This window comes from Cryptomeria japonica, chromosome 5, assembly GCF_030272615.1.
Source record: "Cryptomeria japonica chromosome 5, Sugi_1.0, whole genome shotgun sequence".
Taxonomy (NCBI): Eukaryota; Viridiplantae; Streptophyta; class Pinopsida; order Cupressales; family Cupressaceae; genus Cryptomeria; species Cryptomeria japonica.
Genome location: NC_081409.1, coordinates 554,938,273 through 554,966,216, shown reverse-complemented (window position 1 = coordinate 554,966,216; position 27,944 = coordinate 554,938,273). Strand labels below are relative to the sequence as shown.

The 27,944-nt window shown below is 38.4% G+C and overlaps 1 protein-coding gene across 1 annotated transcript; it reads left to right on the top strand.

Annotated features, from left to right (window-relative positions):
- The first annotated feature begins 72 nt into the window (after positions 1–72).
- On the top strand, positions 73–20,017 carry LOC131875971 (glycine-rich cell wall structural protein 1.8-like). Its single transcript, XM_059220717.1, has 3 exons — positions 73–211; positions 13,224–13,622; positions 19,818–20,017. Exons 1-3 carry the CDS (start codon positions 73–75, stop codon positions 20,015–20,017), a joined length of 738 nt encoding a protein of 245 aa, XP_059076700.1.
- Positions 20,018–27,944: the final 7,927 nt, after the last annotated feature.

The following is a 27,944-nucleotide window of genomic DNA, read 5'->3' as shown; positions in this document are numbered from 1 at the left end:
GACTGTGTGTAGCTTCTGATGTGGTAGAATAAGGAGTTGTCGCGTGGCACAAATGTGGGCAGATAGGGCAAAATGAGAAATCATCTCATGGCAGAAGTAGGCCCAGTGGATGAGTGTTACACAAAGGAGTCAGAGTCAGTGGTCGGGAGGGGCTGTCAGAGCAGTGCAGCTACGGAGGCAGTTGGAACAGGAGCCGGAGGAAGAAGTTCTGGTAGGAGGTGCCGGTAAAGCTAGTGGAAGGATGTTCACCAATAGAGGATGGGTGGTGGGGCCCAAAAAACTGTGAAAGATTAAATACCTGCAGAATAATGTCAGCAAAGTACAGGTGCGATGGGGGCGAGGGTACAATGTATAAAAAAAAACTGTGAAATATATGAAAATTAATTAATTTTTTTGCAAAGAAAAAAATATTATTATTTTTTTTAACAAAATCGTACCATACACTCAAATTGGGCAAAAACTTTCTCTAAGCCCTGAAATTTACTTTCTCAAAAATAGGCCGAATTTATACTCAAAATTTATGGAAACGGCCACTCAGACACAATGGTGAGGTCAGATCTGGTCTAGGACACCTCTATAAGACGCTTCTTCTCAAATTTTCCTCTTGACCTCCTTCAAAGATGCAATATAATCTCTCCAAAGGCTATGTAATGGCACTCCAACCACTTTGATACCATGTAAGATTATGTTTGAAGCAACCAAGATCAAAGAGACCAAAAGATAGCACAATTAAAAAAGAATAAAATATGACAAGAATAAACGGTATTCCTATCAAGATGCAAAAGAAATCAACTAGATCATTACAAGAGCCTTCTTATAAAGGCAAGGTTGACAGATGAGAGCACATAATGACGACATGTGGATCAATAAGATGCAAGGGTAGGTAGGGGTAGGTAGGAGAAATAGTAAAATATTCCACATCAGGTGGATCACCCACTGAAGGTGGAATTATCACTCCATAATAAGTAGATATGATAAATTAATAACAAGATCACACCATAAAAGGTAGAAATTCTCCTACATACACACTCCCAATGTATGCACATCTCCCTAAGTGTCTCATATGCAAACTACAATGTTATGCATGTACCTAAGTAAACTTAAGTAAAGTGTAATTATATCCAACATGAATAAATAATTACACCAACACTTTGGATGATGACCTTTTGAGGTCCCATTGAGTTCTCATTGACCCTGGAATCCCGGTGTTAGGAATTCTTGTTGATCTTGGTATCAATTATGTATCCCAAAGTTTGTGTTTTTTATGGCTATTAGAAGTATCTCTTCGATTTTTGTAATTGTGGTTTCCTTGGTAAATGTGGAGTCTACATTTTGAAGATATTGAGCTTAATCTTGTAACGATAAGTCCATTCTCTTGGGTCCAGATGACCCTTGCCCTTTTTCTAGTAATCTCGGTATATGCATTAGTAATCAAAAGTATGTAAAGGAATTGTGTAGAAGTATTGTGGAGGCCGACATGAGCTAATTGATAATGTATTGGGCCTGGCTCACACACTATTCTATAATTTTACCCTCTAGTATATATACATGTACATGAGTGGTGAATAAAAACATCGATCAAGAGAGTGTGTGTGATGTGTGGAAGATAGTTGGCAGTGAAAGAAGAATTGTATGTGAGAGTTGCAAACAACGAAGGTAATCAGTGACACAATAGTGCAGTAGTCCTTTACTGGACCTGCTGCAGAATAGTGGTGCAAAGATCTCTAACCAGATCTTCTGTAAAATTTGAGATTTGTAATTTGAGCTTAAACTTGGAACTGATCTCAAGCATTTGGAGATGCAAACCTTCTTAGTTCAACCTTTTCAGTTGTAGTGAGCATTCCGGCATTTAGCTATTTCTTTTTGTATCTACAGTGAGCAGTCCGACGGTGAGCCAATTTTATAATCTTGCAGTGAGCCACCTATTTGTAAACACAACTATAACTAGTTATACTTTTCTGAGAGTTAACACTCTCTGTGGTTTTTCCCATTTGGGTTTTCTATGTACAAATTATGGTGTTTATCATGTGGTTGTGTTCTTTTTGTTTATTCTGCATTAATTGTTTTTACTTCAGTCAAGTTTATTTGATATTTTTTAGGATAGCTTCAATTGGTAAAAAGTTTATTGTTTTAAATAAGTGGGAATATTGGTTCCCCCCCTCTCAGTGTTATGGTGCTTTCAACCTGATCAACAATTTCATATGAAACATACCTCACAATAGGATTAATGATTTTGTCAATCAACAATGCTCTTTGATCACCTATCACACCGGTTAGGGTTTTAACCTCTTTGTTCTTTACTATCTTCTTAACTGGTACACTACCACTGTTGACATTTTGATGATGTTTTGATTGTCATTGATGGACACACACTTTCTTGATATATGAGTTATGCTCAACTGGTAATTGTTCCAACCGGTATTGTGTATTATTGAATGTATAGTCTTTAGACTATCGGTATTTTGCAGAAGATGGTTTACCGGTCACAGATTGACTGAAGATCTCAAGTGGTATGAAGACCCCAAGAGGTTCGAGGATCTCAAGCGGCACGAAGGACCCAAGCGATAGTTAACTTTTGATCGGAACACTACGATCTTCCAATCTTCATTTTTGACATCCGGTAATTGGTATATTGTATTAACTGGTATATATCTGTGATGAGTTACCAACCGGTATCACTGTAATGTGTGATGAGTTATCATCCACCAACACTTTGGCCGTGTGTTTGTGTTGTGTTACCAAATGTGTCCAGATGCACTGTACCTAGGAACTTGTAGTCTAATTCTATTAGACCGACATGAAATCAGACTCCTTTATAAGGACATCATGTCTAGGGTTTGCATGTATGAGAGATAGAATAGAAAAGGTTATGTGTGATCATCGTAGAGAAGATTAGATCTATGTGAAGAGATAGAGTGTGGAGATATTGAAGACTGAAGTAATGTTGAAATGCATTAACAATGAGCTATCAAGGATCTAACTAAGCATATTGTGCTATTATCTAGATCATTCACTTGTTGATTACTAATATCTTTGACAAGTCTGAAACCCTTAATCGGGTAGGCCCAGCAAAGCCTTTGTAAATCCTCTAACAAGGTGGTTCACAACTGTGGATCTGAAATCCTTTAACAAGGTAGTCTTTAACAGGACTTATCTCCTAACAAAGATCTAGATTCCTAATAGGATCTATTCTGGTGAATAACATTGTATGACCTTAACCATTCTGGTTACTATTCTACAGATAGTTACTTGTGAGTTTTTGCTCACTGTGGTTTTTCCCATTTGGTTTTCCACATCAAATATCTTATGCTATGGCAATTATGCTTTTGTGGGTGAATTCTTTGTTTGCTATTTGGTTTGCACTTATCTTAACTGGTTTATTAGTGAAAATGTTGCACCGGTTATCTGTTAAATTGTTCAAAAGATTGATTACAATATTTTTTGGTATACTAATTCACCCCCCCTCTTAGTATTCATCAATTGGTATCAGAGCCAACCTTTCTTTAAGTCTAATCACTTGGAAGGAGATATGGGGGAATACAGTATAAGGGAACTTACTCATCATCTCACTCAGACTGAGAGAGCCTATGATGAACTCAAAGTCAAGTATAAAGCCTCTTTGGCCAAAAGAAGAGAGCATGCTGAGAAACTGATGGAACTCACTGAAAATAGCTCTTCTGATGAAGCAGACATGGATGCCCTAGTTGAAGAAGTTGAAAAACTGAATGAATCTAAAGCCAACCTGAGAAGAGAGTTGGAAGAACTAACTATCAGAATGTGTCAATAGCTTGAGAACAGAAGGAAAGCTGAAGATCTGGTAAAAGACAAAGATCATGAGATCTCCAAGCTGAAGCAAGAAATTAGTACCCTTATCGCTCATCTCCAAGAGAGTAAAGTGGAAAAAGAAGAAATACAAGGTGAACTAAACATGGCTATTTCTAAGAATGCAACCTTGATGGAATCTAATGCTGCTATTTCCAAGGAAATTACTGAGTCAAAGGAGATACTTGCCAAATTCAATAAGAGTACTGCTAAGCTAGAGCAAAAGCTAGAATCGGCAAAGCCAGTAAAGAATACCACTGGACTTGGTTTCTCTGGGTATGAGGAAGGTGAGACCTCTAGAACAAAATCTGAAGCATCAAAGAAGCAACCGACATCCAAGGATAAAGGTAAGCAAAAATTTAAACCTATTTGCTTTAATTGTCTCAAAGAAGGACATACTGCCAATGTGTGTAGAAACAAGTCCTACAACAATTTTCCTTATTTTCAAAACAATATGCCTAGATCTAATAGATTCAATGGAAATTGTTATGCATGCAACAAGTTTGGGCATAGAGCATTTGAATGCAGGTCAGTTTTGCACAATACTGGGAGATATCCTCCAAGGACTCAAGGAGTCATCCTGGAACCTTCTGTGAACCGGAATTTCAACCGATACAACACCTATGACGATCGGTCAACTGGTTATCAAGTGGCAACTAGTTGGAGAGAAACTTGTTTGATCTGTCATGGTAGTGGTTACACTACTACAACATGCAGAAGGAAGAATGGAAGTATGAACAACGAACCATGGAGAACACCTGGAATGATATGCTATCATTGCAACAAACTGGGACACACTGCCAGAACTTGCAGACTGAGAAAGAACCTATCGGATGATATACCGATCACTCCAGAAGGGAAGATTGATGTTGAAACTATTCAAGTGGAAATGAATAAAACTTGGAGAAAGAAATCAGAAGAAGAGTCACAGGATGAACCTGTTTCTGCACCTAGTATGGAAGTCTCTTAACTGGCAAACTGAGCTTCAGAAAAGCTTAGGGGGAACATATTGGTGAAATATTTTGAACCCCCAATTTATATCAATAAAGACCTTTACTAGTACATGTTACCTGTTAGTCGACAGAAGATCTGAAGTGGTAAAAGGCAAAATTAGGGTTTCTGCCCTAGCGGTGATGCATTTATTATGGTAGGTGAGAGTTTGTTTAAAAGGATTTCCGTCATCATTTTTACTTATCTATTTTAAAAAGAAGAATCTTCAAGAGCAGAGCAACCAGAGCAATTTGTTTAGCATTTGGAGAAATTGTGTGCGAAATCTTGCAATCATCTTCAAGCAATCAGTGAAGAACACTAAGCGGTGAACAAGCAACTGAAGTGGTGAAACATGCGCGATATTGGAAAACCTAAATTTCAGATTGAGAAGGTATTTTGCAAAATTCTTTCTTATCATTTGGTTATGGCTTCTGCATCGCACTCTAGTTCTAGTGCACCTAAAGATACACCTGAGTTTCTTCAAAAGAAAATGAGATACAATGCCCTATCTCAAATTCCTGCTAGAGTTATTGTTGAGGAAGATATTTCAGGGTATATAGACTGTAAGTTGGAAGACCTAGGATCCCTAGTAATTCACTCCTAGCTAAGTTTGTTCTGTGGAGATGACAAGAAGATCAAACTAGACTATAGCATCCTTGAGAAGATGAATCTATATAATGCAGTATACTTTCTAGAAGAATTTACAAAAGAACATATTCACATTATCCTCAGCAGAGTGCATGGTGACAAGATGTATCTCAAGCGGACCCATGACATCACACCGGAAGCGATTCATGCCATCACCGAATTCTGCAATGTTGGAGAAGTACTAACTCTATGGAAGGTCACCAAAACTAAAATTATAGAGCTCACCAGTTCTATGAGTGACCAATGAGCAATGACCGCCAACACCATTAATGATGATCTAGTGAAATATGCTTGCATGGTGAATGGTTACATGATATTTTATGCCAGCAAAATGAATTTTATCCCTACTGCTGTGGTGAATGTTGCTTACAGAATGATCAAGGAAGATACCAAATTTGACCTATGTACCTATTTACAGAAGCAATTATTGTTGAATTTGAAATCCATCAAACAAGATAAATCACTGAGGTTCAAGTTTGGCCAACTTCTGGTCGGCCTATTCTTCTATTTTCAAGGTTATTTCCCTAGAGTAGGTGATGTTGAATGGTCTACTGACCTACCGATTTCCAAACAGATTAAGGAGAGTATACAAGTAGTGGGAACTGCATATCCTGAGGTTCTACATAAGTATTTTGATGAATTAAAACAAAAGATGAACCAGAGAATAAGGATATTTGGTGATATTGTGAAGATGTATGAAGATGACATTTGCTTCACAATAAGAACAGATGACTGCATAATGGAAGTTGTGGAACCAAGAAAGGAAGTAGTTGGCCCTATGAGGTATGAAGTGGTGAATGACTTATTGATCGAGTATTCCTCTACCCTACTTGCCTCACCACTAGATGCAAAGAAGAAAAGAATTGGTACCTACTTGGAGAAGGTCACACCAATTAAGGAACCGAAGCAGAAAAAGGGAAAAGTAGTGCCATCGATATCTGCACCAGTTACATCTGCCAGTCTAAAAGTGACCTAGTGGTCACCAGCCAAAAGGAAACCTAAGATTATTTCGGCAAAAGTATTCGAGAGGAAGTGGAAATCCAGGAATCACTCACTGGAGGAAGAAGACACTAAACCGGAGATTCAAACAAAGAAGACAAGGCAATCAAGAAAAAGGCCAAAGTCTATCGGTAATGCACCAGCAGCTTCTACATCGGTAAATATAGATATTACCTCTTATAAACCAATCACACATTGTCAAAGGACAATAAAGAATATTAGGAGGAAAGTGCTTGATGAATTAAAGGAATATTTTGATGACTTTAGTGATAGTGAGAAAGAGGAGGTAGAATAGGAGGTCATTAAATATTTATGTATTAATGATCAGTCACCATCTGAGATTAAATCTATTACTCCAAATTTTTTGTATAATTCTTTGGATAATAAATGGTGAATTGCCATTGAGAGAGAACAAGAGATCAGGGAGAAAAATTTTGCCCAGTACTTTCCTGATGTTTCAAATTCTGAGTTATTTGAAATTATGGATAAGAACAAAGGCATCTTCTTTATGAGGAGGCAACTCACGTTACTAGAAGGTAAAACTTCTGAAGTAGAAAGGGATACACACATACATGTTAAAGTTGTTGGTGAAATACACCAAGTATCTGAAGCCACTAGGAAGGCTAATCAAGAACTTAACCTATCCTCAGGCAAATCGGATGAGGCACTTGACAGTCAAGGTGAAAGAGTGACAGAACAAATTGACCCTATTGATGTTGATGCATTAGATAATGAGGATGTCACTCTTGACAAAGAAAAAGATGAGAAAAAGAAAGAGGACAAAGAGAAAGCAGAGAAAGAACAAGAGGAAAAGAAAAAGCAAGAAGAAGATAAGAGAAAAGAAGAATAGAAGATGAGAGAAGAAGATAAGAGAAAAGAAGAAGACAATAAGAGAAAAGAAGAGAGAAGAAGAGAAGAGAAGAGAAGAAGAGAGAAGAAGATAAAAGAAAAGAAGAAGAGAAGAAGAAAGAAGAAAACAAGAGAAAGGAAGAAGAAAGGAAGAAGGAGGAAGAGAAGAAAAAGCAGGAAGAAGATAAGAAGAAGGAAGAAATAGAGAAAAAACAAGAAGAGGAGAAAAAGAAAGAGTCAGAGAAGAAGAAAGAAGAAGAAAAGAAAAGAGTGGAAGAGGAGAAGGAAGCAGAGAAGAGAAAACAAGCGGAGATCAAGACCAAAGAAGGAGAGCAGACTCCTAAGGCAACCGGTGATCAAACCCAGAAGTTTGATTCCACCAGTCCTATTGATCTAACTCTTGCATGTCTGACTCAATCAGCAGATGAGTTTGAGCTACTTCGAGGCATCCAACTTGCACAAGAGAGACTGGAAGAATTATGGAGGAAGAAAGAACAGGATGTCATACAAATTGCAGTTGACACCCTTACCAGTCTAATTCCCAGTACTAACCTCCCCAGTATCCTCTCTATCCAAGCTCAAACTTATTTGTACCATAGTAGAGGAAAAGGTACAATGCTTGGAAGATGTTGCTCAAGCAACTGCAAGAAAGAATCATGAGAAGGCACTCAATATCAAGCAAATGAATGAACTCAGGACACAACTATTGAAGCACCAGAAAGATATCAGTGTTTCTATGGGTGAGGGTAAATTACTTTTGAGTAAAATCTGCCAACCCCATCTATTTTGTGAAGATGTGCTCAAACAGAAAGCTAAACTCCAATCAAAGTTACAAGAGTATATCAGCACCTTCAACATTCCCTATGATTTATTCACTACCTATGGACAAAGTATTGTGAGATTTTACCAAGATCAAGAGCTCAATGAAATGTACAAAGTAGAGACACAATATAGGACAAGAATAAAATGTATTCTCATCAATAGAAAATGATCAATAATATCAAATACATACAATGTAGATGAGCTTGCTTATATAGGCAAGGCAAGGGATATGTGAGCACACAAACATGACATGTGGCTCAATAAGAAACAAGGGTAGGTAGGAAATAGGTGTAGGTAGGTAGGAGAAATAATATAATAGTCCACATGAGGTGGATCACCCACTGAATGTGGAGTGTAACAACAAGATCAACACCATAAAAGGTGGAATTTCTCCTACACACACTATCCCAATGTGGCACAAACACCCAAGTGTCTCATACCCAAACTACTATGAAATGCATTTCCTAAGTAAACTTAAGTAAGTGTAATAATATCCAAGATGAATAATTATTTACACCAACACCCCCCCTTAAGTGCAACTTAGGGGAATGCACTTAAGTCTATAATACAACTAAGCAATGCAAGATGAGTCCCGGCTACTAGGCCATGTTAGGTACCCATGTACAAATGCAAATGCATGCAAACCAATGCAATGAAAACTCTCACAAAGTGGGGAAAGAGAGAAAAACTAAATGGGAAAAAACCCTCCCCCAAAAGAGAGATGAAAAACATACAAGAGAACTCTCATAGAAGTATGTGAAGGACAAAACCCCATGTGAGGAAAAAGTCCCCCCCATATGAGAGAAGAAGAGAAGCTAGGAAGCCCCCCCTCGATGTGGAATCTGCACCAATGATAGAAGCTCGATGCATGAAGAAACTACTCCATGAATGTTGAACAACATTCCTCCCCTTAGGAAGGAACAAAACCAAAGGTGTATCCATGAAGTCTCCCCAATCATGAAGGGAAGATGTATGAAGAAAACTCATGATGAAAGGAATCTCTGAAAACTGCTCAAGTGTCCCCATGTCAATGCTGAAAGATACCCCCTCCAAAGGTGGTAAACTATGCCACACTGCTGAAAAAGGCACTCCAAGATCTAGTGGAGATGGATGTAGAACATGTCCCAAAGAATCACATGTCTCCTCAAAAAATAAAGAGACCTCCTCCAACTGTTGTACATAAGTATCCACAATCATGTCAACCTCTAAAGATTGATCATGTAGAGAATGCACAAGAGGGTCAGAGTGTGCCCTCACAACAATCGAAGAAGGACCACCTTCATCAAAGAGGAGATGAATGTCATCAATGATGTCTCCCAAATCTGCAATGTAGGATTCCACAAACAAACCTGCAATATCTTTCAAGTAATCATCCCATGAATCTGAAGCTGGAAGACAATGAAAATATCCTGCTGCACTGAATCACATGAAGGCAAAACCGTCACACTATCCACATCATCAGGTGCAATAGGTGATGTGATATCAATATGAGGAGATGAAATACAAGGCTCAAGAATGGGGTCACATGTGAGAATCCCCATGTTCAAGTGTCCAAAGTTCTCCTCAAAAACTGAACCATCACAAGAAGTGTGATCATAATGTGTAGAATCATCAAATGTGAAATCATCATCATCAACAAAATCTGAAAAGGAGAATAACCAAGATGCATGATCAACCACCCCAGTTGCAATGATAGCTCTAGTCTCCAAGTCTCTAATGAAAACTGACTCGGGTGTGAACTCCACAACTCTCTTAGTTGTGCCATGTGTGATTTGATAGATAGAAAGGAGATTGTTTGTCAAGTGGAGTACACACAACACATCATTGAAGGAGTTGTCCCCAATGTCAATAGATCCTTTCCCAATCACATCCATGTATGTATGTGTAGCGTCCTAAAATTGTGACACTTGCAATTTCGACTGCATTTCGGTCTTCACGATGGCGACGCAACACGCAACCTGAATGGAGACCCCAAAACTTGCTCGCGACACTGAAAACTGCATTTTTCAAGCACCCTGGCCTGAACCTCCTTGCACCCTGTTGTCCCGGGAGGTGGGACTAGAGCGCCCAGCACCCTGGTCCTTCTGGACCAGGGCGCCCAGCGCCCTGGTCCCTGGGTCCTATTTTGGGCCCGGTCTCCTAAGGGGCTCGGGTCTTTTTGTTTGCAATTTGGAAATTACATTTCCTGGTCGGCCTAAGGTCGGGAAAATCAGTCTATCAGCCCTAAATGACAAGTATATAAACTACATTTTTCTCTCTCATTTGGATATGAGGAGGATATGTGTACAAAGCGTGGAAATTATACTCAAACATTCAAGCATTCAAGCATTCAAGCATTCCTTCAAGCAATTGATCATTTCAAGTCTCCATTCAAGGCTAAGTGTTGCATTCAAGTCAAGGATTCAACCATTGAAAAGGAGATCACATACTACATGCTACAACATACAACATACAACATCTATACCTTCGCACATAAGGATACAAACATCCTTAGAACAAGGTATTAGTACTTGTTTTACAATCATTTACATTTATAGCTCTTGCTCATTTCTTGGTTAATTCCAAAACCGGGGTTTGACCTAAAGGCAAACCCCTAATCCCTAACCCCCCAATCGTGTTCGCTTTTCTGTGTGTAGGTTGTAGGTACGCGGCTGAAATTGAAGATCTGGAATCCTGGTGCAGAGACGAACAGATCCCCCTTCGTTTCGTGGATTTTTCGGAGGACCGTGGCGCCGGGCGCCATCGTCCCGACAACTTTTGCTCAAATTTGCAGGACAGCGCCGTATCGACATTCTACTGCTAATTCCAGGTCCGCAGCTTCATCCTATAACCCGAACTCAGTTTATAAGTGAATCTTTATGACTTTCTATGTATTCTTAGCTTAATTTCCTTAACAACATTCTTTACAAAAGAGGGTAGCCTTGCTTTCCTAACCCTTGAAATTCATTTAGCATCCAATCTTACATTGTGTGGGAATGGATCTTATGAGTTTCAACCCCTCTTTTGAATGTAAAGTCTCTCCCCTAAGTGAAAACCATCAAATCCTAGCAAACCTCCCTTCTCTCTCTTCGGAGTTGGAAGAGGGGAGAACAACTAGGGTTCGATCACGATTTTCCGCTTTACAGTATGATTGCCCATCAAAATCTACGGCATGGTGCAAGGCTCAAATGTAGAGAACATAGACTACGAAGATGCCATATGATGAGAAGCCCCTGAATCTAGAAGCCATCTCTTTGAATCATGACTGATAGTAGCACATAGAGCTTTTCCTTTTCTTGTTCCAAAAAAGTGAGTCTTTCCACTTGTAGAAGCCATGAATGCTTGCCCTTTTCCTTTTGAATGTGAGGAAGTGGAAGTTGATGAATCATCCTTCTTGTAGACTTTAGGCAAATCAATGTTATGCTTTTTGATGATATGTGTGAGCTCATCAATCTTCTTAGAATGGCAACGATGCTCCTCATGACCAATCTTTTTACAATAAGCACAAGTAGGTCTCTCCCTCTTTAGTGAATTATCTCTCTTGGAAGAGGATGAATCTCCTTGTTTAGGAGAAGATGGTGCTTTGTCCTTAGGCTTTGATTGCCATTTCTTCTTGTTTGAGTTGTCCTTTCCTTGATTTCCTTTGTTCCCTTGATTTGCCACTAATGCTTGAGACTTAGAAGCCTTAAGAATGCCCATGCTTATCAACTTAGTTTGTTCCATCATCAACATTTCATTGAAAGCATCAAATGTAGGCATTTTGTAGCTTGAACCCATTGTCATCCTATGGGTTTGGAAACTAGAAACAAATGCTGCATATTCTTGTGGAAGCTTGCCTATCAAGTTGAATATCAATTGAGTATCCTTCTTATCAATGCCACAATCTTTGAGTTGTGCCCTCAACTCATTTGCCTTAGTGACATAATCTTGTATAGTATCAAAGTTCTTGGGATCTAACATGGTGAGATCACTATCAATTTGATATCCCCTAATCTCATCAACTTGACCATACAAGTTTTGAAACTTTTTCCAAGCATCCTTGATTAGAGTACACTTCTCAATATGAAAAATGAGATCCTTTGATACATACTTTCTTAAGGTACCAATTGCCATGATATTTTTAGTGAGCCAATCCAAGTGACCAACTGGATCAACCTTAGGATCAGTGGGAGCAACAATAGTTCCATCAATGTAATGAGTGAGTCCTTTTTCCATAAGTTTACTCCATGCATCAATTTTTCAAGTAGCATAATTATGAGGAGTTAAGAGAGGAAACTTAGAAGAACCCATAGCAGCAAAAAAGAAGGAACACAAGAGCACAAAAGCACAAGAGACACCCTCCCAAATTCAATCAATCAAAGTACCCCCCCCCCAAAAGTGATGATTTTGGCACTTTATACTTAGTGCGATTACAATGAGCCACTTGCAAAACAAGGCAAAGTGGACTTATGATGCAAATTTTACAACTTCTCAAATGAGATACAAGAGACTTCAATCAATAGTGCAATGAATCTAACTGAGATTCAAGAAAATATACAAGTACCAAAAGAGCCAAAAATGGTCAAAATCTGAAAGTACAATTTCTACTTACAATGGCATCAATCTGATAGCATCATGTGAAAGTAGAAGAAAAAATATACACTTTCAAAAAACTGGCACTTGAAAAGGAGGTCGTATGACCCTAAACGAAGCCTCTGAAGTTGCAAAAACTGGGATTACTCAGGTACAATCACCAAAAACTGCATTTTCTGAAAAATCAGTGCATCAAAATCAAAAAATTCTTCACCACTGCAGAGAGCACGAAATTCTATCCCATTTCAAAAAAAATTGCACCCAAAAAGGAGCAAAAATGAGCAAGTTATGGCCATTTGAAGTTGAACTGCAAAATAAAAAATGCAAATGAGAGGGGCCTGCAAAATTTTGAAAAATGATGATGTGGCACTGATGTTAGCAAGTCATTGTGTTAAATTTGACAACCGTTTGACCGTCGCAAAAATTTCGCCTCCCTGCTGACTGGGCGTCCGTACTGTACGGACTGCTGACTATGTAGATGACTGAGTTGTCGTACCGTACGAATGGCTGACTGGGCGGTGTGCGTTAACTCTGCGTGGTAGATGACGTGGTGGATGACTATGCGTATGGGTTTTACCCATGGGCCAGTGGCCGCCTACCACGTGGCGGACGCGGGTCCTCCTGGTTTAGTGGTCGCCGGCGGGAGCAGGCTGCCGGAGTCACCGAAGGCGGCCGAAGGTGTGAGCTGAGCGGGCTGGTAGTGGGAGCTGAGCGGGCCAACAGGGGGAGCAAGGCGGCTAGCGAAGTTCCTATGCGGCCGGTGGGACGTTCTGCGGCGGCTGGCAGTGGTCTGGGCAACCGGCGGGACATTCTGCGAGGCGGCGTGCGGAACAAGGCGGCGACAAGTCTGGGCAGCGGCACGGCAAGAGGACGGGATGGGAGGACAGGACGGCCGGTGCTGATAGCGGCAGGTCCGGACCTGCAACACGTGCGACACGCAGGTACGGATTGCACGGGGGGGGTCTGCGGACCCCCCAAAAACAGCGAAAAAAACTTTTTTTTTTTTTTTTTTTTCAATTTTTTTTTGATAAATTTTTCCAAAATTTTTATATTTTTTTTGATGAAAATTTTTCGAATTTTTGATTTTTATTTTTCGAAAAATATTATAAAAAATTCGAAATTCATACAATAATTGCAAAATTGGCGAAAAATAATTTTTTCACCAAAATAGGCCGACTTTATAACCAAAATTCATGGAAACGGCCTTCTGGATGCAATGGCGGGGTCGGATCTGGTCTAGGATGCCTCCAAAAGATGTTGCTCCTTAGATCTGCCTCTTGACGTCGCAATAATGTCTCTTCAAGACGAATCAATGAAGCCCCAATGGCTCTGATACCATGTGAGATTTTGCCAAGATCAAGAGCTCAATGAAATGTACAAAATAGAGACACAATATAGGACAAGAATAAACTATATTCTCATCAATAGAAAATGATCAATAATATCAAATACATACAATGTAGATGAGCTTGCTTATATAGGCAAGGCTAGGGATATGTGAGCACACAAACATGACATGTGGCTCAATAAGAAACAAGGGTAGGTAGGAAATAGGTGTGGGTAGGTAGGAGAAATAATATAATAGTCCACATGAGGTGGATCACCCACTGAATGTGGAGTGTAACAACAAGATCAACACCATAAAAGGTGGAATTTCTCCTACACACACTATCCCAATGTGGCACAAACACCCAAGTGTCTCATACCCAAACTACTATGAAATGCATTTCCTAAGTAAACTTAAGTAAGTGTAATAATATCCAAGATGAATAATTATTTACACCAACAAGTATTCATCATTTTCACCATCAGACTGCCAAGATGGACTTAGAGATCAGCAACCGGACTCAAGATTTGCAAGAGCTTCAATTGCTCCTATTACCTAAACTATAGGTTCTTCAGAGATTTTTTCTCAACTTGGAAGCCATCATGGTAACTCAAGAGATGAGTACCATCGATGCAATGGAAGAACTGGCATTCCAGATGAAGACTGAAAGTGAGGTTGCTACCTCATTACTTGAGTCATGGACATTGGACATGAATATTTTTGTGCAGAACTTTAAATCTGTTTTTGAGAAATTTCATTCCTTATTGTCATGAACATCTACTCTTTGTTATTTTATAAAAAGGATAGTTTGCATTACTTTGTCACTGTTGGCAAAGGGGGAGTAGTGTACATACATTAAAATTTTGGTGAATGTTTATGCACTTACTTGTAATTTTTGCAAAGGGGGTAGTGTATATGCTTAGGGGGAGTAATTTTGATTGTAGCATCTTTTGTGTTATTTCTGTAAAAACACTTAGATGTCAAAATTTTCTTAAGTGTTGCCATCAATGCCAAAGGGGGAGATTGTTGACATTTTGATGATTTTTTGATTGTCATTGATGGACATACACTTTCTTGATGTATGAGTTATGCTCAACTTGTAATTGTTCCAACCGGTATTGTGCATTATTGAATGTATAGTCTTTAGACTATCGGTATTTTGCAGAAGATGGTTTACCGGTCATAGATTGATTGAAGATCCCAAGCGGTATGAAGACCCCAAGCGGTTCAAGGATCTCAAGCGGTAGTTAACTTTTGATCAAAACACTACGATCTTCCAGTCTTCATTTTTGACAACCGGTAATCAGTATATTGTATTAACCGATATATATCTGTGATGAGTTACCAACCGGTATCACTATAATGTGTGATGAGTTAACATCCACCGATACTTTAGCAGTGTGTTTGTGTCGTGTTACCAAATGTGTCCAGATGCACTGTACCTAGGAAATTGTAGTCTAATTCTATTACACTGACATGAAATCAGATTCCTTTATAAGGACACCATGTCTAGGGTTTGCATGTATGAGAGATAGAATAGAAAAGGTTATGTGTGATCATCGTAGAGAAGATTAGGTCTATGTGAAGAGACAGAGTGTGGAGATATTGAAAACTGAAGTAATGCTAAAATGCATTAACAATAAGTTGTCAAGGATCTAACTAAGCATACTGTGTTATTATCTAGATCATTCACTTGTTGATTACTAATATCTTTGACAAGTCTAAAACCCTTAACCGAGTAGGCCTAGCAAAGCTTTTGTAAATCCTCTAACAAGGTGGTTCACAACTATGGATCTAAAATCCTTTAACAAGGTAGTCTTTAATAGGACTTATCTCCTAACAGAGATCTAGATTCCTAACAGGATCTGTTTTGGTGAAGAACATTGTATGACCTTAACCGGTCTGGTTACTATTCTACAGATAGTTACTTGTGAGTTTCTGCTCACCGTGGTTTTTCCCATTTGGGTTTCCACGTCAAATATCTTGTGTTATGGTGATTGTGTTTTTGTGGGTGAATTCTTTGTTTTCCATTTGGTTTGCACTTATCTTAACCGGTTTATTAGTGTGAGATTTTGCCAAGAGCAAGAGCTCAATGAAAAGTACAATAGAGACAAAATATAGGACAAGAATAAACTGTATTTTCATCAATAGAAAATGATCAATAATATCAATTACATACAATGTAGATGAGCCTGCTTATATAGGCAAGGCTAGGGATATGTGAGCACACAAACATGACATGTTGCTCAATAAGAAACAAGGGTAGGTAGGAAATAGGTGTGGGTAGGTAGGAGAAACAATATAATAGTCCACATGAGGTGGATCACCCACTGAATGTGGAGTGTAACAACAAGATCAACACCATAAAAGGTGGAAATTCTCCTACACACACTATCCCAATGTGGCACAAACACTCAAGTGTCTCATACCCAAACTACTATGAAATGCATTTCCTAAGTAAACTTAAGTAAGTGAAATAATATCCAAGATGAATAATTATTTACACCAACACCCCCCCTTAAATGCAACTTAGGGGAATGCACTTAAGTCTATAATGCAACTAAGCAATGCAAGATGGGTCCCGGCTACTAGGCCATGTTAGGTACCCATGTACAGATGCAAATGCATGCAAACCAATGCAATGAAATCTCTCACAAAGTGGGGAAAGAGAGAAAAACCCAATGGGAAAAAACCCTCCCCCAAAAGAGAGATGTAAAACATACAAGAGAACTCTCATAGAAGAATGTGAAGGAAAAAACCCCATGTGAGGAAAAAGTCCCCCCCATATGAGAGAAGAAGAGAAGCTAGGAAGCCCCCCCTCAATGTGGAATCTGCACCAATGATAGAAGCTTGATGTATGAAGAAACTGCTCCACGAAGATCGAACAACATTCCTCCCCTTAGGAAGAAACAAAACCAAAGGTGTATCCATGAAGTCTCCCCAATCATGAAAGGAAGATGTATGAAGAAAACTCATGATGAATGGAATCTCTAAAAACTACTCAAGTGTCCCCATGTCGATGCTGAAAGATACCCCCTCCAAAGGTGGTAAACTGTGCCACACTGCTGAAAAAGGCACTCCAAGATCTAGTGGAGATGGATGTAGAACATGTCCCAAAGACTCACATGTCTCCTCAAAAAATAAAGAGACCTCCTCCAACTGTTGTACATAAGTATCCACAATCATGTCAACCTCGAAAGAATGATCATGTAGAGAATGAACAAGACGGTCAGAGTGTTCCCTCGCAACAATCAAAGAAGGATCATCTTCATGAAAGAGAAGATGAATGTCATCAGTGATGTCTCCCAAATCTGCAATGTAGGATTCCACAAAAAAACCTGCAATGTCTGTCAAGTAATCATCCCATGAATCTGAAGCTGGAAGACAATGAATATCCTGCTGCACTGAATCGCATGAAGGCAAAACTGTCGCACTATCTGCATCATCAGGTGCAATAGGTGATATGATATCAATATGAGGAGATGAAATACAAGGCTCAAGAATGGGGTCACATGTGAGAATCCCCATGTTCAAGTGTCCAAAGTTCTCCTCAAAAATTGAACCATCACAAGAAGTGTGATCATCATGTGTAGAATCATCAAATGTGAAATCGTCATCATCAACAAAATCTGAAAAGGAGTATAACTGAGATGCATGATCAACCACCCTAGTCGCAATGATGGCTCTAGTATCCAAGTCTCGAATGAAAATAGACTCAGGTGTGAACTCCACAACTCTCTTAGTTGCGCCATGTGTGATTTGATAGATGGAAAGGAGATTGTTTGTCAAGTGGAGTACACACAACAAATCATTGAAGGAGTTATCCCGAATGTCGATAGATCCTTTCCCAATCACATCCATGTATGTATGATTGCCCATCAAAATCTATGGCATGGTGCAAGGCTCAAATGTAGAGAACATAGACTATGAAGATGCCATATTAAGAGAAGCCCCTGAATCTAGAAGCCATCTCTCTGAATCATGACTTGTTGTAGCACAAAGAGCTTTTCCTTTTCTTGTCCCAAAAGAGTGAGTCTTCCCACTTGTAGAAGCCATGAATGCTTGCCCTTTTCCTTTTGAATGTGAGGAAGAGGAAGTTGATGAATCATCCTTCTTGTAGACTTTAGGCAAATCAATGTTATGCTTTTTGAGGATATGTGTGAGCTCATCAATCTTCTTAGAATGGCAATGATGCTCCTCATGACCAACCTTTTTACAATAGGCACAAGTAGGTCTCTCCCTCTTTGGTGAATTATCTCTCTTGGAAGAGGATGAATCTTCTTGTTGTGGAGAAGATGGTGCTTTGTCTTTAGGCTTTGATTGCCATTTCTTCTTGTTTGAGTTGTCCTTTCCTTGATTTCCTTTGTTCCCTTGATTTGCCACTAATGCTTGAGACTTAGAAGCCTTAAGAATGCCCATGCTTATCAACTTAGTTTGTTTCATCATCAACATTTCATTGAAAGTATCAAATGTAGGCATTGTGTAGCTTGAACCCATTGTCATCCTATGGGTTTGGAAACTAGAAACAAATGTTGCATATTCTTGTGGAAGCTTGCCCATCAAGTTGAAGATCAATTGAGTATCCTTCTTATCAATGCCACAATCTTTGAGTTGTGCCCTCAACTCATTTGCCTTAGTGACATAATCTTGTATAGTATCAAAGTTCTTGGGATCTAACATGATGAGATCACTATCAATTTAATATCCCCTAATCTCATCAACTTGACCATACAAGTCTTGAAACATTTTCCAAGCATCCTTGATTAGAGTACACTTCTCAATATGAAAAATGAGATCCTTTGATACATACTTTCTTAAGGTACCAATTGCCATGATATTTTTAGTGAGCCAATCCAAGTGACCAACTGGATCAACCTTAGGATCAACGAGATCAACAATAGTTCCATCAATGTAATGAGTGAGTCCTTTTTCCATAAGTTTACTCCATGCATCAATTTTCCAAGTAGCATAATTATGAGGAGTTAAGAGAGGAAAATTAGAAGAACCCATAGCAGCAGAAAGGAAGGAAGACAAGAGCACAAAATCACAAGAGACACCCCCCCAAATTCACTCAATCAAAGTACCCCCCAAAAAATGATGATTTTGGCACTTTATATGTAGTGTGTGTACAATAGGCCACTTGCAAACAATGGAAAGGTGGACTTCTGATTTTGTTTTATAATTGCCTCAATAGGCTTAGAACTTCAAAGAAAAAGATCAAAAAGATAGATCTATGCAATACAAATGCCAAATTGGCCAAATAAGACCATATGATGAAATTACAATGTCTACCCACAATTTCTACAAACTGATAGCATATTCTGAGAGTAGACAAAAAATAAAACACTTTCAAAAAAAATGGCACCTGAAAAGGAGTTCGTATGAGCCCGAACGGAGACCTGGAAGTTGCAGAAACGGGGATTGGACAGGTACAGTCACCAAAAACTGATAATTTTGAAAAATATGTCCATTAAAATCAGAAAATAATTCCACCATGTGAATGTACAATAAATTCTATCCCATTTCAAAAAAAATTGCACCAAAAAAGGAGCAAAAATGAGCAAGATATGGCCATTTGAAGTTGAACTGCAAAATCAAAAAGCTCAATGAGAGGGGCCTGCAAAAAAATTTTAAAAATGATGACATCAGTGGAATGCGGGGTTAAATTTGACTACCGTATGACCATCGTCAAAACTTCACAGCTAACTGGGCGCTGACTTGGCGCGATCTGGTTTGTCGAAAAAATATGATGTAGCTGATGACGTGACAGTCTGATGTGTCCACGGGTCATTGGCCTCCTGCCACGTAGCGGGCGTGGATTCGTCGGGTCCTGTTGATGGGGCTGGCAGTCTACATGGCAGAGGAGGTGGCGGTAGTGGAGGGCTCGCCGGAGGGCCGGCGATGGCAGGTGGGCCGCTGGTGGCGGCGGCCGGTGGGGCGGCGCGGAGGAGCGTCGACGGTATGCTGTGGAGGCGATGGGAGGTTCCTCCGAGGGCAGCGCAGCTGTAGTGGCTGTGCGGCGGGCATTGCGGCTGCGGTGTAGTCCGAGGGTCCCAATGGGCAGCGTGGTAGGGAGGCGTAGCGGGACACGGGAGGCTGCGTGCGGGCGGGGAGGCCGGTTGTGGCTGGAGGCGCCGCTTGGAGCTGTGGGGAAGAGCTGCCGAGGGAGCTGCGCGGGCGGTGGCGTGGCGAGCGGTGGCAGCTTGCGGGCTGCAGGGTGGCGCGGTGGGGCCCAGCTGCGGTGCCAGGAGATGAACCTGCAAACCTGCAGGTTACGGGGGGGGAGGAGTCTGCGGACCCCCCAAAAACCAATTTTTTTGTTTTTTTTTTTGAAAATTTTTCCAAAAAATTATCTTTTTTTTCGAAATTTTTTTTTTTTCAATTTTTTTTTTGACAAAAATTTTTTCGAAAATTTTTTGCAAATATATTTTTTTTTTTAAAAAAAAATTTGAAATTCGTACAATAATAGCAAAATTGGCGAAAAAAAAATTCTCACCAAAATAGGTCGACTTTATAACCAAAATTCATGGAAATGACCTTCTGGACGCAATGGCGGGGTCGGATCTAGTCTAGGATGCCTCCAAAAGATGCTTCTCCTCGGATCTGCCTCTTGACGTCGCAATAATGCCTCTTCAAGACAAATCAATGAAGCCCCAATAGCTCTGATACCATGTGAGATTTTGCCAAGATCAAGAGCTCAATGAAAAGTAAAATAGAGACAAAATATAGGAAAAGAATAAACTGTATTCTCATCAATAGAAAATGATCAATAATATCAATTACATACAATGTAGATGAGCTTGCTTATATAGGCAAGGCTAGGGATATGTGAGCACACAAACATGACATGTGGCTCAATAAGAAACAAGGGTAGGTAGGAAATAGGTGTGGGTAGGTAGGAGAAACAATATAATAGTCCACATGAGGTGGATCACCCACTAAATGTGGAGTGTAACAACAAGATCAACACCATAAAAGGTGGAAATTCTCCTACACACACTATCCCAATGTGGCACAAACACTCAAGTGTCTCATACCCAAACTACTATGAAATGCATTTCCTAAGTAAACTTAAGTAAGTGTAATAATATCCAAGATGAATAATTATTTACACCAACAATTAGTGAATCTGTTGCACCGGTTATCTACTAAACTATTTAAAAGATTGATTATAGTATTTTTTTGGTATACTAATTCACCCCCCTCCCCTCTTAGTATTCATCACCCACTGTCGTACAAGCTAATAACAGCCAAAATAATGTCCTCCATGATTAGATAGGGTTTATCCAACATGATACATTCATTCTACACATGACTCAAAATTAACCTGATTACATCCTCATTGTCGAACCACAAAAACTCACTCCATAAATCCATTCCTTTGTGACTCAACTCTTTGACCTTCTACAAATCTACTTCACTTAGACTCCTTTCCATTTTTCCAATCTTCTTTGTGTCAAATTCATCTAGTTGTACCTTTTCCATTAACTGAAAGATTTCACTGCTTGATTCTCTGACAATCATTTTTGATTCCATGCTTGCTATGCTTCTCTGTTCTACGCTCTTTAAATTGTTGCTCCTGCTCTTCAAGTCTTTTTTGCATAATCACATAAATGATCTCAAATTTCCAAATTTAACTTACCAATTCCCTCTAGGGTTTTTCCGCCAAAAAGTGTCTTATTGATGATATCAGCACAAGCCTTGAATTACTGGATAGCATCTCTAGCATGGTCATGTCGAACCGATGACATGAACCAATTCAAAAGAGGGCACAAAAAGATTTTCTTTGAAAACTCCCATTGAACCAAAGCAATAAGTTCAGTTACTGGAGGAAGAGGTGTCTGCATCAGATTCTGGTACACCAGGCTTGTTCTCATTATTCATCTCCTTCTTTATCCAAACCATGACTTCCTTCTTCTTTGATTCACTAGAATTCACCATATTCTTCTCAGTAGACTTTTCCATCCCTTCATTTCTACACCGATTAGCATAATGTCTAGATTTCTTGCACTTGTAACAATTGTTATTCCTTTGCACTAAATTTGTTGAATGTGTTCTAGATCTGCACTTATTAGCTTTAATGTAACCATAACCATTGCATATATGACAATATCCATGAAAGTTATTATTCACCTTATTTGCTCCAACCGGATTATGACTCGGACTCATAGTATGATTTCTATAGTAATTTTATTTATGACCAAACATCTTGTAATTGTAACATCGAATACTTTTACTATTTGCAACCATATGGCCAAATTTATTGCATTGAAAATAATAACCATTAAATGATGGGTACCTTTGTGCATTCAATTGACGAATCAGTGGTCTCATTGCAGTAGACTATGAATTCATTTTTTGCTTGCATCTTCTAATTTCTTCTCTACTTCCACCTTAAGTTATTTTCTTTTGTCTTTGTCATTCTAATTTGAACATTCAGCAGTCTATAATCCAATTCCAATCTGTTGGATATTAGAGTTGTTGGAATGTGTTGTTGTCATTGATGTTAACATATTCATATGTTCTTGTGCTTCAATGTTGTAGAGAGTTGGTTTGATTGTAAATATGATGATGCGGATTAATGGGTTTTGAGATACTTATCTCGAGTTGATTCAGTATGAGTTTTAGTGTTCCGAAAGGTGATTTGATTGAGTTATGTGATCTGTTGTGATAATTGGTTTTTTTGTTGGTTATGTATTGCAAAGTTGTGACTTTTGGTTTTTATTGCTCTGGAATTGATTCTTTATGTTGAGTGGATTTTGGAGATTGTTTGGGATGTTCATGTGTGTCATCATTTTAGGTGGTTCATGATTTGGAACTTCACAAGCGTATCTTTCAGTTTATCAATAAGTTATGTTGGTGTTTTTGAGCTCCGGTGGTAAAATGATGATGATTCTAGTTATCTAAGTTGTTGCAGTTATTGTGGAGGAATTCACATTGCTTGTTGATGTTATTTGATCGTATTATATGCGTTTTGGTGGTTTGCATTGATCGTTGTGTGTGTTATTGAAGATTTTATTGGTCTGGTTGTATTCTTCGTGTTATACGACTTTCTGGCCGACCCGATAGTTCTTGTGTGTTGCGGATGATCTTGGAGAGATATTTGATGGTTTTGTGTGTTCGAGGTTTTTATTTGGGTCCATGCTATGTCCTTTCCAACATTGTATTGGTCTACATATTGATTTATGTATCGTGTGATGTAATTTTTTAATTAGGTCTTATGTGTTGAGTCGACCTTGAAGTTAAGGTTGATGATTTGTATAAATAAGTGTTGTAATCATGTAAGATGTATGTCTGCATTCTTTGAGCGTGTTGTATGTGTGAACAAATGAATTTATCATTCGGGAGTATGGATAAGAGCAGAGAAGTGTTGCAATGCAGATAGTGTGCTTAACTGGAACTGTGATCGGACATTTGGAGATGTTATTCTTTCAGTTCATGTAATTTGGATTTTTGTTCGATCTTTGTAAGGCACTGTCCCTTCCCAGGGTTGTAGCCCTTTGTTTTTTTTGAGCAGTGAGGTCTAGGCAGTGTGTCTGAATGCATGTACATTCCCCATTGTAATATCTATACATACTACTGCAGAGTATCATCATATTGTGGGTAGGTTCCCATCATGGTTTTTCCTTTAACTGAGTTTTCCACGTCAAAAATTTATGTGTTATGTGTGTTGTTAATGTTGTGTTTATCTTTTTTATTGTTGTTCTTGATTAGATCTGAAGTTGAGGTTAATTTGGTTAAGTTTGGTTAAAATTGATTCACCACCCCCCCTCATTTTTCCTGCATTGTTGTTGCCAACAATTGGTATCAAAGCTAGATCCTCTCGAAGAAGCTTGACCGCTTGAGGAGATCTAGGATGGAAACTCTTGTTTTAAAGAAGGAGATTCCAAGGTTGGATGGAACTAATTACACTATATGGAAGAACTAGATAGAGTTTCACTTGAAGTGTCTTGGAGAAGATTATTGGAAGATCACAAAGAATGTCTACAATGTTCCTCGGAATGGTCATGTCACTACAGATGAGATTAAGGATGTTGAACATAACATAAGAGCCAAAGAAGCATTGTTGACTGTCCTAGCTGATTTAGAGATGACTATGTGATGGGATTGCAGACTACTCATGAGATTTGGGAAAAGATAGAAACCTTGTATCAAGGACATAAACATGTGAAAGTTGCTCAATTGCAGAGCTTGAAAGGAAAGTATAAGTTATTGAGAATAGGAGAAGATGAAAATATTTCATCCTTTATGGATAAATTGAATGATCTTGTACTGAACATCATATGTGTCGATAGAGTCATTAAAGAAGATGAGATTGTAGCTAAAGCAATGAGATCATTGCCTCCTTCTTACAAACATAAAGTTGTTGCTATTGATGAGATTTGGATTGTGACAACTATGACAAGAGATATGTTGGTTGGTAAGCTTGCTAATTTTGCATTAAGTGAACTTGGAGAATCACATGGCAAAGCTGAGACTACATTTAAAGCTACTATATCAGGGAAGAAGAAGTATGATCTGGGAGAGAGTTCAACTAGGGTTTCCAAATATGAAAGACAAATGGGAGAGATGGAAGAACAGGAAAGAGGATTGGAAGAGCTTGAAGCACTTATTGCCAGAAGATTGCCTAAGAGAGTTGGTAAGTATGAAGGGAAGTTACCTTTGAAATGTTTTTCATGCAATAAGATAGGACATTTTTCTTCTAGGTGTCCTGAAAGAGAAGAAAGAGTATCAAAGTATGATAAGCCTTACAAGCCTAATCCCAAGTATAGATATCAGAATAAATATTATTATGCTCTTGATGAAGGTGTGTTAGATGTTGAGTCTAAGAAAGGGAATTCTAAAGATAAATTTATGATCATTGCTATCAAGTAAGATGATCCAATACCTGATGATTCTACGAGTTGCATTGTTGAAGAGAAAGCCTTGGCTTCTAAGATTGAAGAGAAAGATGAATGAGTGATTGACAGTAGTTTCTCACATCATATGACAGGTAATAAAGGTAAATTTGTTAATATGGAGAAGTATGATGGCAATGTAGTAAGATTTGGAGACAACAAAGCTTGTGTAATCCGTGCTAGATGTTTTATTTCTCTTGATGGTATGCATAATATTGATGATCTTTTATATGTTGAGGGTTTGAAGCATAATATTTTGAGTGTTGCATAGATTGTTGATAAGAGATATAATTTACATTCAAGAATGGGAAATGTGACATCTTGAATAGCTCTGGTATATAAATTGCATCCAGAACTAAAACTAAAGGTAATATCTTTCATCTGAATGCTGGTGAGAAAAGTTGCTTGATTGCTCAGATTGATGAAAGTTAGTTGTGGCATAGGAGAATGTGTCATGTTAACTTTGACTACATGATTAAGATACGTTCTACCCAAGCCACTAGAGATCTACCTAAGATAGTGAAGCCTACTAATCTAATGTGTAAAGAATGTCAATTGGTAAAGAAAACAAGAATTTTATTCAAGAGAAAATTGTATACATCTAATGGGATATTGGACCTTGTGCATACTGATTTATGTGGTCCTTCTAGGGTGAGAAGCTTCCAGGGTGACAGATACTTTATGTTGTTGATTGATGACTATTCTAGAATGATGTGAGTCACTTTTCTAAGGGAGAAATCTGAAGCACTGGAGAAATTCAAAATATTCAAAGCTAAGGTGAAGACATAGACAGGATTGAAGTTGAAGTGTCTAAGATTTGACAAAGGAGGATAATTCACTTTCGATGAGTTCAATTCCTTTTGTGAAGAGCATGGAATTAGGAGACAGTAATCTACTCAAAATCACTAGTTTGATGATCCCTAAGGGTATGTCAATCCCTATAATCAAGATCAGCAACTGATTTTGGCCAACTAGTGGAATGACCAATTTGGTCTATCTTCCCTTCACTTTTGGCTTTGCCAAACCAAGGTAGGTGTAACTTATTACCAACTTTTCTTTCTATATACTACACTTAGCTTATAATACTTAGGCAAATCATATTATTGTATTCTTATCTAGAGTCACTCTCAAATGGCATGAAAATAAGAATGACTTTCCCTTATATCTTCTACTCTTATTTTTCCAAATTGAAACTGAAATAAAATCTGAATTTATACTTTGAGAAATTAGAATAAAATTATATTTTAGAATGCAATGATGGAAATGCAATACAAACTAGTGTCTTTCTCTTAATTGGGCACTGGGTCTTATGAGGCTTCCTTTCTTTTTTTCTCCTTACTAGATAGTTTTACTAAACTATCCACTACTGATCTTCCTACACCAATTAGTCTTATTATGACAGTCACTATATGGCGACTTTAATCAAGCTCACACGGTAACTTATCCAAGAATATATACCTTCTTGTTCACAAAATAAAAATAATAAGACAGCAACAATATGTAGACAGAACTTTAAATGCAGCCTTTGATCTTCACAGTATCAAAATAGAAAGAGATTCAAAAGTAACCCACAATAATTTGAATAAAGCATATAAGCATAAAGATAACTGATTTTATATTATCTATATCAGAATTGCATAGAAGTAGTAGTGAAATGCTTAATGTTTTAAACTGAAAGTTTTTTTTTATGATATCTCTCCCCTCTGTCACATTGAAATGATTTTCCTCTTATAAGGACAGATCCAGTACATATAAAACAACATGTATTTTTGTAACAACATACTAATTAGTTACATAATGTAACTAATTCAAACAAGAACTTAATGATTCCAAAGAAATAAATTGACATCCCCTAGGTGGTTTATGTAAACTTGCTCCTTGTAGGTGGTAATATTTAAGATGAAGTGTCTCGTCATGTACTCCTTTTTATAAAGCTTGTCCAAGACGATCTTTACATTTTCCTAAATGTGATCCTCATAGTTGATTACCTCTAATGGTTGCGGGTACTCCTGCGAGAATTTCTTCCATTGTTCTTGAGGCATTAGCATTCCATCATGGTTGCTTAGCAGAGAACGGAGACTCTCAATGTCCTCTATGTCTAACCACCTCATATCATCCTCTAATTCATCTTTGTATTCCATTTGTTTAGACCATAATTTTCTAACATTTTTTGGAAGCTTGGAAGATTCAAGGTCCTGCACCTTATCAACTATCTCCTTCACCCGTTCTGTCAGTCTAGTATGTTCATGTAATACCCTAAAAGTTCCTACATAGGTGTTCCAATAATTATTGGTATGTTGCATCATTTCACCAAACTTGTAAGTAACTAGTCCTACCATCATGTCATAGACAACTCTCTTCCCCTATTCTTTCTTTTGCAATTTCTTTTGCAATTTCTCAGCCTGATATCTCCAGTAATTGGTATCCTGGAGGGCTTCATTAATTTTTTGTTCACATTCATATGAAAATTCCTCTCTATTAGGCATTGATCTCAATTGTTCCTCTAACTGTTGGATTCATTCTTTGGCTATCTCATACTTTGATTTGTAGGCATTATTCTCTTTCACAACATGTCTCATTTTTGCTTTCATAAACTCGGCCACATTAACATTAAGATCAATCATCTCCAAGGGATCCATTTCTCCCACCCTTTGGACCATAAGATGTCCAAACATTTTGTCGGTATCAACTAGAGTAGTCACTTTATTTATGGGGTACAAATCCCATTGGAGTAACACTTTCTTGTCTAGATCAAACCCAGAGCCTAAGTATATCCTATCAATCTCTTGTGATGGTAATTTCATCTGAGAGGTGTAATTTCTCACAAAACTATCAAAAAGAAGAGCAAAATTTATATCCCATCTGGGTACAATGAGTACACCGGCTTCTCGTAAGAGTTGTCTTCCTTTTACTGGAGTCATCATGGAAATTTTACTGTCAATATCATTTTCCAATTTTTCAAGTAGCACATTTTAATTCTCACAAGTCACATTATTGGCATGTTACTTGATCAATTTCCCTTGATATGTGTACAAGAA